At 41.9% G+C, this 13,091-nt stretch overlaps 1 protein-coding gene across 4 annotated transcripts in view; it reads right to left on the reverse strand.

Moving 5' to 3' along the window:
* STARD13 (StAR related lipid transfer domain containing 13) overlaps positions 1–13,091 on the reverse strand; it is a 213,520-nt gene that overhangs the window by 66,148 nt on the left and 134,281 nt on the right. The window contains exon 1 of one of the 4 annotated variants that reach the window (XM_072134406.1): positions 3,690–3,809. The exons of the other annotated variants lie outside the window; for them this stretch is intronic. Coding sequence (XP_071990507.1) covers positions 3,690–3,723 — 34 coding nt within the window. The 5' untranslated portion in view covers positions 3,724–3,809. Of the gene's footprint in view, positions 1–3,689; positions 3,810–13,091 lie in introns of those variants that run through there. 4 annotated transcript variants of the gene reach the window in all.

Raw genomic sequence — 13,091 nt, forward strand, 5'->3', positions numbered from 1 at the left:
GGGTAAAGAATATGCAAAAAACAATTTCCATGGAGGGGAAAAGGAAAATTGGGCCTCTGGTGTCACTCTTAATATGGTTCTTTTTCCCAAACTCATTTGAATATTCCTTAACCAGAATCCCCAGTGAAGCATGCATGGCTTTTAAGACAAAGTGTCCTGCAAAGGTAATATCCAATGAGAATAAAAACCTTCCTGACTTTCATCTATGGCCTCTTAGCTGTACTGACACAGAGCAGTTGACAGTAAGCTTCTGTCTTATTGCTAGCAAGATGGAATTAAGGGGATATTTTGTCTTGAAAGCTGAAAAGGAAGGAATAAAAGATCACGATAGGAATGGATTCAAAGCGAGTGGTACTTTGCTTTCATAAGATGAATTACAAAGGTTGTAAAATTGTTACTGAGCATTAAAATTGTTATAGAAAATATCTACTTTATAACGTGGTATGTGTGTCTTTAAGAGGCAATAATAAGTTACTTTCCGGAGTTGTGTAACTTGGGTGGATCTTATGTTTTTAGTATATGTGTAGCTTAGAAGGGAGTTTAGGTATTTGTGTTATCTTAGTGAGGTGCCATGTAAGGAATCACTACGATATGTCAACTTTACATTCCTATGCAGTATACAGCTCAATATACAAGACTGGGGCCCTGGAGATGATTACAATATATGATAGGAGAGGTTGTGAACCTGCAGCTTGGTTGCTGGAGTATATTCTTTGGATTATAATGCTATATAAATAGGTGCCAATTTTAACCAGAAGACTCCAAAAAAAACATGGGTATCTTAATCCATAGCTGTTCATTGACTGTGGTAATCTTGAGACAGAGGAGTATGTTACCAGAGCCCATCCATGCTGCAGATTTACATGCTGTTACACTGTCCACCCCACATTTCCCCCTCACTCTGTCTGCTGTGTGAAATTACAGCAGGCAAAGGGCCTGCGGAAGTGCTGAGGGGAAGACAACGTAACAGCCCGTGAATCTGCAGCATGGAGGAGCTCTGGTAACACTTCTGGCTCATTGACATAATTGTAAAAGTTGATTTTAGAAGGAAGGAGGCCATGGATAACAAATATAAGAATATTACCACAGTTATGATGTCTGAATCTATGAGTAAGTGGTTTATCATGTTTGATTTTGATGGTAGATTTGACTGAATAATGATCAGAAGATAAAGAAGAGACAGTAGACAGGGGGCTTACAGCAAACTTTAGTTGGATGTTTGATGATTACAATCTTTTACTCACATTGGAGGCACACTCCACTCCCGCTACACAATCCAGAGTTGAGAAAATGTAATTGAATATAATTGAATAGCTGCTGCCATGGGTGTCTGTTCATATCACATGTGCATCTGCATAGGTGGGATAACTTTTAAATGTGTATGGTCACCAATAATTTGTAGATGCTGCATTTGATCACTTTCTTGTGAGCACTTTTGATATTACTTTATTCTATTATCTGCTCATAAAGGCAAAGAACTTTTAATCATTATTTGGAATACCCCTTTAAAGGACATCTTCCATCAGGATGAAGGATTGTAAACCAAGCACACTGACATACTGGTGTGTGCTCCCTCTGGCAGGATTTGTTCTTTTTTTTACAAAAACAAGGCTTTAACATATATGCAAATGAGCCTTAAGGGCTCCAGGCTCCTTTAACAATCATGGAGCCGGGAGCCCCTAAGGCTCATTTGTATCATTTTGAATGCCTTTTTTGTAAAAATAAGGACATAAAGCTAAAAGAACAGCAGATACTGCGAGAGACAGTAAACACCAGCATGTACGCGTGCTCTGATCTACCATCTGCGTGCTCTGATCTCTGATCTGATCCTTGATCTTAATGGTAGATTTCCTTTAAATGTCAAGCCAACTATATTAGTGTTTTCAGCACAGCTCCTGATCTTACAATCTTACCACGTCAGTGACATGAGGAGCAGGACTAGTGATGACATTGTTAAACGTCACCAGTCCTGCTCCAGCGACCACTGGGGAAATAGATTGGCAAGTATGCAGTGCAAGCAGTGAGTCCAGAAATGGGAAGCACCTTTAATGAACATCTATCACTAGGATGAATGATTGTACACCAAGCACACTGACATACTTGTGTGCGCCCCCTCTGGCAGGATCCTCTTGTCTTTTAGCTTTTTGCGCACTGTTTTTTTTAAAGATGCTTTGAAAATTATGCAAATGAGCCTGAGGGCTTTGGGTTCCATGAGTGTTAAAGGGACCAGGAGACCCATTTTTAGCACTGCCCCAGTCCCCACAGAGCATAGTACATACACTGCCAAAGTGTTTTTGTATAAAAATAGGTTTTAGCTTCTCCATGTGTCCTCCTTTTCAAATATATGAATAACTCCCCTCACTTGGGATTGGCTGTAGAGGAGCAGGGGGCGCCGCTAAGCCAAGTGATGGGTGTTTTCATATATTTGAAAAGGCACATGGAGAAGCTGTTTCCCAACGGTGGGGGGGGGGGGGGAAACTGCCTAGTGCCTAGTCACACAGCAGATGCTAATGAAAGGTACAATATAACATATCTTTTTTTCTGTAAAACCTATTTTTTATACAAAAACACTTTGGCAGTGTATGTACTATGCTCTGTGGGGACTGGGGGAGTGCTGAAAATGGGTCTCCTGGTGACAAGTTCCCTTTAAAGTAGCCTAGAACCCCTCAAGTTCATTTGTATAATTTTAAAAGACTTTTTTCAAATTAGGGCATAAGAAGCTAAAAGAATAGCAGATCCTGGCAGAGGGGACAGACACCAGTATGTCATTGTACTTGGTTTACAGGCCTCCATCCTGGTGGTAGATGCCCTTTAAGATGCATCTGACTTTGCATAGAAGGCATAATGAGCAGTGCATGAAGCAAATATATATACTGGACCATAACATCCTATATAGGATTATGTGACACTTGTCTACTTTCCTTTTTGGAATCTACATGTTGTTTCCCATCCTGGACAACCCCTTTAAGAATGATATTGATACCCAAATTCATATCTGCACAAGTAATTTTACACTCTCCTCTGTCGACATACAATAATTCCAGTGACGTAACTGAAGCTGATGGGTCCCAGTGCAAAGTCTGTGCCAGGCCCCTGACTATAATGTATGGAGTATAGTACTAGTCTTCTCTTATGGGAAATTGACTCCTTATGGTCCCCCTAAACCTCTTGGGCCCGGGTGCGACCGCACCCTCTGCACCCCCTCAAGTTACGCCCCTGAATAATTCAATCATCCTGTTAATAACCCCATTAAATACATTATACAAAGTATCAGATTCTGATTGTCTGTAAAGTTACATTTCCTATGAGTAAACTAGTTCACAAGTTTTTTGGGGGAAATAATTAAAGCTACTATCAGTCTACGGAGCATCTTCAGATGTTAGTGTCTCCAAAGCAACAAGTTTATTGGATTAAATTACTCCGAACAATTGCAAAGTACAGGACGGGAAATGTAATCCAGGTTTTATATTGAGAACGTACAATAGCCTGCAGCTACCTATTACTAGGAACACATGTGGGATCAGACTCACACGCCACGACCAAGCCAAAAATTACCGAATACATCAACATTGTCCCCTGACACTAATTACAAGGCTGATTGGGCTGTAGGATGCCACAGCAGCGAATGAGTTAAAAGTTTGTAAAACTACATAAAGCAAGTCCATATGGATAACATGTAATAGACTCACCACACAGGAAACTCTCCGCCGCACAGAATATCATGATGTAACTACGTCTAAACCCGGAGATTACAATGCCATGCTGTGCGAGAGGCAAAGATTGTCATCCTCCTGGCTGCTTCATTGCACTCGGCCAACAATAGTGAATGTATTGCGCTGTACAGTCCTCCTATTGACCTGCTATGAGCTGCACGTTCAGCCAATCAGCAGACACATCTTATGTAATGTCCTCTGTCTAACGTGTTCTGCCTTATGTGAAATGACTTTTGTCTTCTGGTTAGTGTGTTTTGTAGATTTTTTTATGCCATTGTTAGATCCTTTGACAAATTATGTCGCCTCCACCGGAGAGAAGATAAATTTCCCTATAGTTTACATAAAACATTCTATCATTACTGAATTCTGGATACTTAGAATGTTAGTTTGTGTTGTTCCTGTGTTACCCCTTCTGAATATTTATAAATATTATGACAACAGGATGTTAGAGTCAAGGAGGTGTGTTCCGTAAAAGCGAGCACTGATTGGACAGTATCAGTATGTGCACGGAGTCAGGACACACCCCCAGTTGTTCACACATTCCCAGTAGGAATAACTGAGGGAAGGCAGATCGAGGAGTATACAAACATGTCCGGACAGGAGATAGGTCTTTTCTTTATTTTTAGAGAAGAAGCATATACCAAAATGGGGTCACTCAGGACACACCTCTTGTGTTCATTTTGACCGTCACACCTGGACCAATTCTCCATCCCCTTCAGTTTATGTTCTATGGAGAGGGGACTATGGCTCAGGTTCTCTGTATCCAAATCCAAAGACTTTAGGCTCAACCAGGACAGATCCCACTCATATCAAGTGCTTTACTACACACATTGCACCAAAAAGGATAATGAATGTACGTACAGGCGGTCCCCTACTTAAGGACACCCGACTTATAGACGACCCCTAGTTAAAGACGGACCCCTCTGCCCACTGTGACCTCTGGTGAAGCTCTCTGGATGCTTTACTATAGCCCCAGGCTGCAATGATCAGCTGTAAGGTGTCTGGAATGAAGATTTTGATAATCCTTGGTCCCATTACAGCAAAAAAATTTGCTGTATTCCCATTTGTTGAAAATGGCCATGCACATTGGATGATGGTTGGTGAATGTGTACTGAATAGACTGAAATAAACTTTCTCCTGGTTACATTTCAGCCTAGCTGCTGACCTAGCTGGCACAGTGGCAGTAGTACTGACTAAAAGTCCTAGTCGCCACCCTGGACCCACGAGCCGGTGCTTACCTGAGAGTCCTCTCTCCTCTTCTTACAGATTGGGCCGAGTGATCTGTGAAGAAATAAACCTAACACTGATTTGCAGACTCCACCACTGCTCATCACTTCCAAAGACGGTCAGCTCACAGCTGTGAGCTTACTGTCGGACATTGCTGGTGAGGGCCCTCCTGACAGTGGCGTAACTAGGAGAAGCATGGCCCCTCTTCTCACTAAAGAAATGTACATATTTGTATACTCACACATGCAAGTTACAATCACACATTTATACACACATATAGAGCATATATACATCACATATATGGTATATACACATGTTATGTATATTTAGTATGTTAGGTAGGATGACGGGGCCCCCTGACACAGTTGGCCCCATAGCGGCTGCTATGGCTGCTACCACTGTAGTTACGCCCCTGCCTCCTCAGTAAAGTGGTGGGGCCCTGGGGCGTGTGCCACTAGAGACTTTCTATAATCTGGCCCTGAGTTCACTACAGTAGCATAGAAATCGAGTAGTACCACTCAACACAAGTGTTGGAAAGTGCTTCTAAAACTGTGAGGAGAGCCCCACTCATAAAGCATTCACCAATTTACGTTGAGGAGGCACATTTAGGGTTTTGACCATGATTTTGACCGTAGACAAATTGAGGTTCTACTCCTGACACTATTGGTAATAGGGTCTACACATGGCAATATTAAAGCCATGGCGGTTGCCCAAGTGCCATACAGCTTTTCTGTGTCCATATATTCATCAATATCAAAATCCTGCAACAACAGTAGTGATAAGAGGATTTCTGTAAAGTTGAATTTAAAGGCATGGAATTTGACCAATGATGAGGCCACTGTAGCTTCACCATATAAGACCGAATGCACAACCCTCATGTCGAAATATTACAGATACAACGCATACTGATGGAATTACTACAGGAATGCTAGTTATTAGTATGCTGGATACATTTTTCCATGTACTAGTCATTATTGCAAATCCAGCAATCCTCTGTGACACTTACAAGAAAATTATACTATTGCTACAATGTATCTGTACACAGATCTTATATGTATCTGAGACCATATAAAAATATGTAATTTATACAGGAAATTCTATTTCATGAACCCCAGATGATTCCCTGGTAATTGTGAGTTGGCGATAAGACTATGGGGCTCATTTACTAAGGGTCCGAACGCCGCACTTTCGTCGGGTTTCCCGAATATTTCTGTTTTGGGCTGAATTACCCCGGGATTTTGGCGCACGCTATCGGATTGTGGCACATTGGCGTCGGCTTTCACGCGACAGAAATGGGAGGGCGTGGCCGTCGGACAACCGACGTATTAGAAAAAAACGCAGAAATTAAAAAACGATTTGTGTCGCAAGATCAAGCACTCACATGCACCAGGAAGAAGAAGGTGAACTCCGGCGGACCTCTGCACAGAACGACACCTGCTGAATATCGGGCGCACAACCTTAGTGAATCCCGGCAGACCCGAATCCTTGTTTGACAACACGCCGCGGGATCGCGACTGGGACGAGTAAGTAAATATGCCCCTATATGTTTTTCTAGCCATCAATAAGATTTGATACTTTTAGGGAAAATACATGGAATCTGCCTTCAACTCGCATTTCTTGAGCATGTCTAATACAGCATAGGCTATAATTACAGATCTGATTGGTGTTCAATGTCTTTTAATGTCTAAGGTTCATCAGGGGGGACACTGCACAGAATACAGTCATGGCTAAAGAGAATGGTGCACTGATACAATGTACACCACCTGATCTATTACAGTTAAAGGGTTTCTCCAGTCTGAACAATCCATTCATGTTCACAGAATTCCTGGAGAATCAGGTGATCACATTGATTCCTGTGGCCAGAAAGAGGAAACGTGGTAATATGTGCTACCTTTCAAACATCACTCCCAGAGGGGAAATTAGGCATTACACCGTTTTCATGTATATCTGTGTCCTGCAGGACAGGATAGGCCACCTCATAATAAGATGCTTTTAGTGCTCTTCACTATGGCCAAACAATGAGGATCTTAGTAAGATCCATATCCCCTGTTTCAAATTAAAGGGGGTATCTACCAGGGTAAGTATGAGACCCTAATAGGGTCTCCAATATTGTACTTAACCCAGTAAAGTTTGCCTGTAGAATATGGGAATTGTCAGATTACAGCTCATCACAGACATATAGGAAGATAAAGAAGAAGGGGTAAGGTGAGAAAATCAGAATACAAGCTGCTGGAGCTAATAGTAAGTTTCATATCTCAAATATTAAATTATGCGACTTTTCCTTTGCATCATCTGCAAATCACCTTAAAGGGAACTTGTAAATCTGTTAAATGGACTTATTCTTAAAATACAGCATTTACAAATTAGAATAATGACCACCGCAATATAAGGGTAGTCAATTATATCATTTATATATACGGTATCAATAATAGATCCCAGGTGTGTGTCTCACTGTATCCTTATCGTTACAGGTGATATTTTTAGCGAGATTTTCCTAGTATCCCAGGTGTAGGTAGGAGACAGTTGACTTTTTATTTGCCTTTAAGAGGATGTGATTAATTATTAACATGTTCAGCAGAGTTTGCTACATGACTGTTTCAGAAGTAGAACAAACAGAGCCCCACCCAATGCTGGGAGACCTGGGTATGGCGCACAGGAACAGTACAAGTTCACAAACATATCACTGGCAGGGAAATATATTTTCCAGTTTCAGTAATATTCAGGCGCTTATCATTAGGGTCACATTGCTGCTTTGTTATAACCGCCCCATGTAAGTGCAGCTGTTTGAGTGGGGCATGGACTCAGCAAAATAAAATGAAACAGATGATTGGAATGTCCCCCCCATATTTCGAGGGATGAATGTGATGATTTTCTAGGAGGTACAGACCGGCAGATTATGAGATTCCAAACATAGAGGCAGGGAAGATATCTCATCTGGAACGTCATAATGTGATGAGGGAAATGGAAGTAAGCAGGAAGCCGAAAACTGCAAAAAACATTGACATGGAATTTAAAGTTTTTTTTTTCTGGCCTAAGACTGTATGATCATAGGAGAGGTTGTTAAAGGGTTTGTACTCAGTTTGATTGTTATCCCCAATCCACAGGGGGGGGTCCGACTCCTGGGACCCCAACCGATCAGTGGTTCGACTAACCAATCGAACGGAAGTTCAAGTAATGGTACCTCAATATGCCACTTCATTCAATTTACCCCCTACCAATGTGTGACATATTAGTAACGGAAAAAAGCCAAATGTCTGAAACGCCACTTTTTTTTCCATTTTGCAACATATAAAAAATTGTAATAAAAAGTGATCAAAAGGTTGTACAGTCCACAAAATGGTAACAAACGTCTGCTCGTCCTGCCAAATATGGCACCTTGTTACGCAGAAAAGAAGCCCACACTCGGGTCTGTACATGGAAAAGTAGAACAGTTATAGATCTTTAAAGGTGGGGAGTGAAAAATGGAAACACAAAAACAAAAAAGGGCCAAGTCAATAAGGGGTTAATAAGAAAAACGTGGATTGGCAGGGATCTGCTCTTATCCACCAGGTGTCGCTGCTGCGCTGAATGCACTGGAGTTCACCAAGCCGGGCCGAGTGAATGTAAGCGTGTGTCCGGTGACCCTTTTTTTCTTTAAATGAGGCGGTTTTTCCGAATCCGTCGGGTTTTCGTTCAGCCACGCCCCCCCCCCGATTTCCTTCATGTGCATGCCGGTGCCGATGAGCCAAAATCCGATCACGTGCGGCAAAATACCGGGGCAATTCAGGAAAAATCGGCGCAAATCGGAAATATTCGGGTAACACATTGCGAAAACGCAAATCGGGCTCTTAGTAAATGACCCCCAATGAGTGAGGGTGTGACCTCTGGCATCCCCATAGATCATCTACTATACACCATAGTCATAGCAAAAAAACATAGCCCTGTGTGTAGTGTATCGGCCTACCGGTGGCACTGCATGTGCTTTTGAACTAAATAGGAGCTATACCTTGATAGGTGATTATTAGTTTTGGGTTGAGAAATCCCCTGAATATGAAGCTTTTTAGATAAAAGCAATTTATAAAGTTTGTGAATTAGAGCTCCGACTCTAATGTTACATTGGTCCTTCAGTGATTTTTGGAGATCACATTCCAGACCTACTAGTGAATAAATATAGTAAAGGCGGTCCCCTACTTAAGAACACCCGACTTACAGACGACACCTAGTTAAAGACGGACCCCTCTGCCCCCTGTGACCTCTGGTGAAGCTCTCTGGATGCTTTCCTTTAGTTCCAGACTGCAATGATCAGCTGTAAGGTGTCTGTAATAATCTTTATTAATAATCCTTGGTCCCATTACGGCAAAAATTTTGAAACTGGGGCAATTGTCTGGATCTACAATTATAAAATATTCAGTTTCAACCCTACATACAAATTCAACTTAAGAACAAACCTATAGAACCTATCTTGCACGTAACCCGGGGACTGCCTGTACTTTCATTTTTATATTACAGTTCAGCAATTTTATTAATAAGTTGCCTCCTAGGTAGTTTTGTTTCTAGACATTGCTATTATATACTGTGAGCTCTCCGTCCTCTACCCCAGCTGGCATCCTTCATACATCACTGGTTCCTGACCTCCCCTTAACAAACTTATCTAATTTTCCCACACACAGCCAAGCACAACAAAGTAAGCGACCTGCGTAATCTAGACTTGTCTCTCACATACATTCTCCATACCGGTATTAAAGTGGTACACCCATCCGAGAAATCGTGTTCCTACTTCTATTGGGAGAATGTGGCTCTCTTCATTCCTGTAACCTGGCAAGGTGCCATCGCTTACATGGCTACAGAAAGCCACACACATAGACCAACTATTCTTCCAGTATAATATTTCTATAAAATCCACAATGTGTTTCAAGGTCGGCCTGACCTCTTCCTCAAGAATAGCTTAAAGGTCGTCCACAATGAAGATGTAATGTTACGGTGGGTAAAACTAGTTTAGAGTAGTCCAAGTGTCAGGGTCAGCTCCAGGTTTCAGCAGGATTCCCAAGCGGTGCCCAAATTGTGTACCCAAAAAAGGAACAATCTGTGAGTGTCCGAAAAGCACCATTATTGTGGCACTGACACTTAATAAATATGGTGCAACAGGAGCGGTAGGAGAAAAAAAAATATGGCAGTTTTCCATCTCAAAGTCAATAATGAATCCCCCCATTTAGTCTGGCTAATCTAGGACAGACTGGTAATAGGGAGACACTGCATAACAACCACATAGAATGTTATATTTAGGGGATGAATGCATTTCAACCAGTCTACTGTATATTAAATTAACAACTCGTCATTTGTATACTACTGTTTAATTAATACTAGGACTAATATTTGCTTGCAATCATAATGTGGGAAATTTTTTTCTGGCGCCCTATTTTAGCAGTGTTTTGCACTGTGATGTTATATTATGGTGCACTTAATGTATTTGGCGCACCTTAAAAAAGAACAAATGACCATCATTTACCAATTTAAATTCATGAAGGGGTTTAGAAGTTGATAGACTTGCTTTGTGTATGATCTCTGTACTGTGACATCACTGTGTGTATCATCTGTGTAGTGTGACATCGCTCTATGAATAATCTCTGTACTGTGTCATCACTGTGTGCATCATCCCTGAACTGTGTCATTGCTGTGTGTATTATCTCTGTACTGTGACATCACTGTGTGTATTATCCCTGTACTGTGACATCACTGTGTGTATTATCCCTGTACTGTGACATCACTGTGTGTCTTATCCCTGTACTGTAACATCGCTGTGTGTCTTATCCCTGTACTGTGACATCACTGTGCATTATCCTTATACTGTGACATCACTGTGTGTATTATCCCTGTACTGTGACATCACTGTGTGTATTATCCCTGTACTGTGACATCATTGTGTGTATTATCCCTGTACTGTGACATCACTGTGTGTATTATCCCTGTACTGTGACATTGCTGAATGTTTAATCTCTGTACTGTGACACCACTGTGTGTTTAATACCTGTAGTGGGATATCACTGTGTTTAATATCTGTAGTGTGACATCACTGTGTTTAATCTCTGTACTGTGACATCACTGTGAGGTGTCCAGTTTCCCTGTAATCTAACATCACTAAGTACCTGCACATCACTGTACTGCACCTATAAACCCTACACAAAACCTGGTAGAAGAGAGATGGCTAAGTAGTCAACATGAAATGGCGTACAATGTCAAGCTTTGCTTTGGAGCCAATTTTGAAACACTATTGATTAAGGAAAAAGAAAAGTAAGACCCTATAGTAGTAGACACTAATAGCAATAGCAGAACTTTATGATAACTCCTAAAGTTATTTACTAAATCTGGCCACTGGGTGATTATAAAACTCTTGTATCCCAATGTGTCTTTGCTAGACGTGCTAAGGTAGTCTACACTAAGTTCTGGGGTAACACCCATCCTAAACCAACGCTTGTACTGTATATGTTTGTTTGTTACACTTTATCATCACTATTGAAGCTCTTGTTTGTTTGCAGTTGACTACTGTCTTTAGCTGCATTGCATATACAGATAGATATCTGCCTGACCACAGAAGTGACCATCCATTCCTTCAGGGAACAGCTCCACATTCTTCAAGTGCCTCGTGCATTCGGTTACTGCGTCCAGGGATGGACTTTTTGTTCCAATAATAGAGCCTTGTGGCGGTCATGTAGGTCAATGGCCACTGGCTCATTAAAATGAATAGTGCAACCAAAATACAAGTTGTTCCAACATGAAAGGGAATTTTGTAAACTCATTTTATGGGGGAGGATGTGTCAGCAGCAAAGACAATCATTCAGTATTATTGTGACATTGCTCTTCATATGGTATGTGTACAGATGGATGAATGGAGCTGGAGATGACGCATGAAGACTCGGGAGCTAATATATCAACCAGAAATCGTGGCTTCAGCAGAGTGGGAATTTACAACAGGAATAAAAATGATGTCCTCCTAGATTACTTATAGTTACTGAATACCCTCTAGAAAGTAACAGGAACATGTTTATTCCTAATGTTTCCTAAAGTTGTTGGGTCTCTACAGAAAAGAAACCTGAGATGGCGCAGATTGGCCATGGATAAAAAGAAAAGTTTGCCTCCATGTCCCGCATAGCAACTACAGTGGCTTCCTCTATACCAGTGATGGCGAACCTTTTAGATACAGAGTGCCCAAACTACAACCAAAACCCACTTTTATAATGCAAAGTGCCAAAATGACAATTTAAGCAGTAACCTATTGATCTCTGCTGGAGGACACCAATACAATAGAAAGCAGGAGACATTTGGATTGTAGCTTCCCTTCAAGGTCACCTGAAGAGGCAGAATCAGGGGACCCAAAGCAGGAGCTCCAACAATCCATCTCTGTCCACACCTTCTTGCTCCTCCTGTAGTCCAAGTAGGTGTCACTTTAAAATAGCACTGAGCGTGGCGCTTCCTGGGCTGTCTTGGATGAAAGCCTTGAGTCCTATCTGGCAAATTCTGTGCTGGGTGCCCACAGAAAGGGCTCCGAGTGCCACCTCTGGCACCCGTGCCATAGGTTCGCCACCACTGCTCTATACAATGTACAGAATTAAAGGGAATCTGTCACTTTGAAAAAAGAAGTCTATTCCGTAGGCAATATATAATAGAGCAGGGGGAGCTGAGCAGATTGTACATTGTATCCTGTTTGCAGGTAGCATGTTACAGAGTAGGAGGTGCAGAGCAGATTGCAAATACTGTCCTATCTGCAGTTAGTATGTAATCGAGCAGGAGGTGCAGAGCAGATTGCAAATACTGTCCTATCTGCAATCAGCATGTTATAGAGCAGGTTGTACATAGTGTCCTATCTGCAGACAGCATGTACTAGAGTAGGAGGTGTGGTAGTGATGTGAAGTCTGGATCTTTATAGTAAGCTCGATCATTAGGTTCCGCTCACTATAAAGAGCTGGCTCCTCTGGCTCCTGAATGGCTCCCTATGTAATTACATAGGGAGTCGTTTTTGACAGCCAGCCACCCATCCCCGCTCCACTGTTAATCCGATATGTCCGGGTTAAAAGGGTCACAGCATAAGGGTGGGGCTAAGTGAGCCATAGGCTCTCAGGACAGAGACGACTCCTCTGGTTCGCATGAAAGAGGCGGCTCTTTGAGTCGGCTAGTTCG

The sequence above is a fragment of the Engystomops pustulosus genome, chromosome 2 (genome assembly GCF_040894005.1).
Source record: "Engystomops pustulosus chromosome 2, aEngPut4.maternal, whole genome shotgun sequence".
NCBI classification, from domain to species: Eukaryota; Metazoa; Chordata; class Amphibia; order Anura; family Leptodactylidae; genus Engystomops; species Engystomops pustulosus.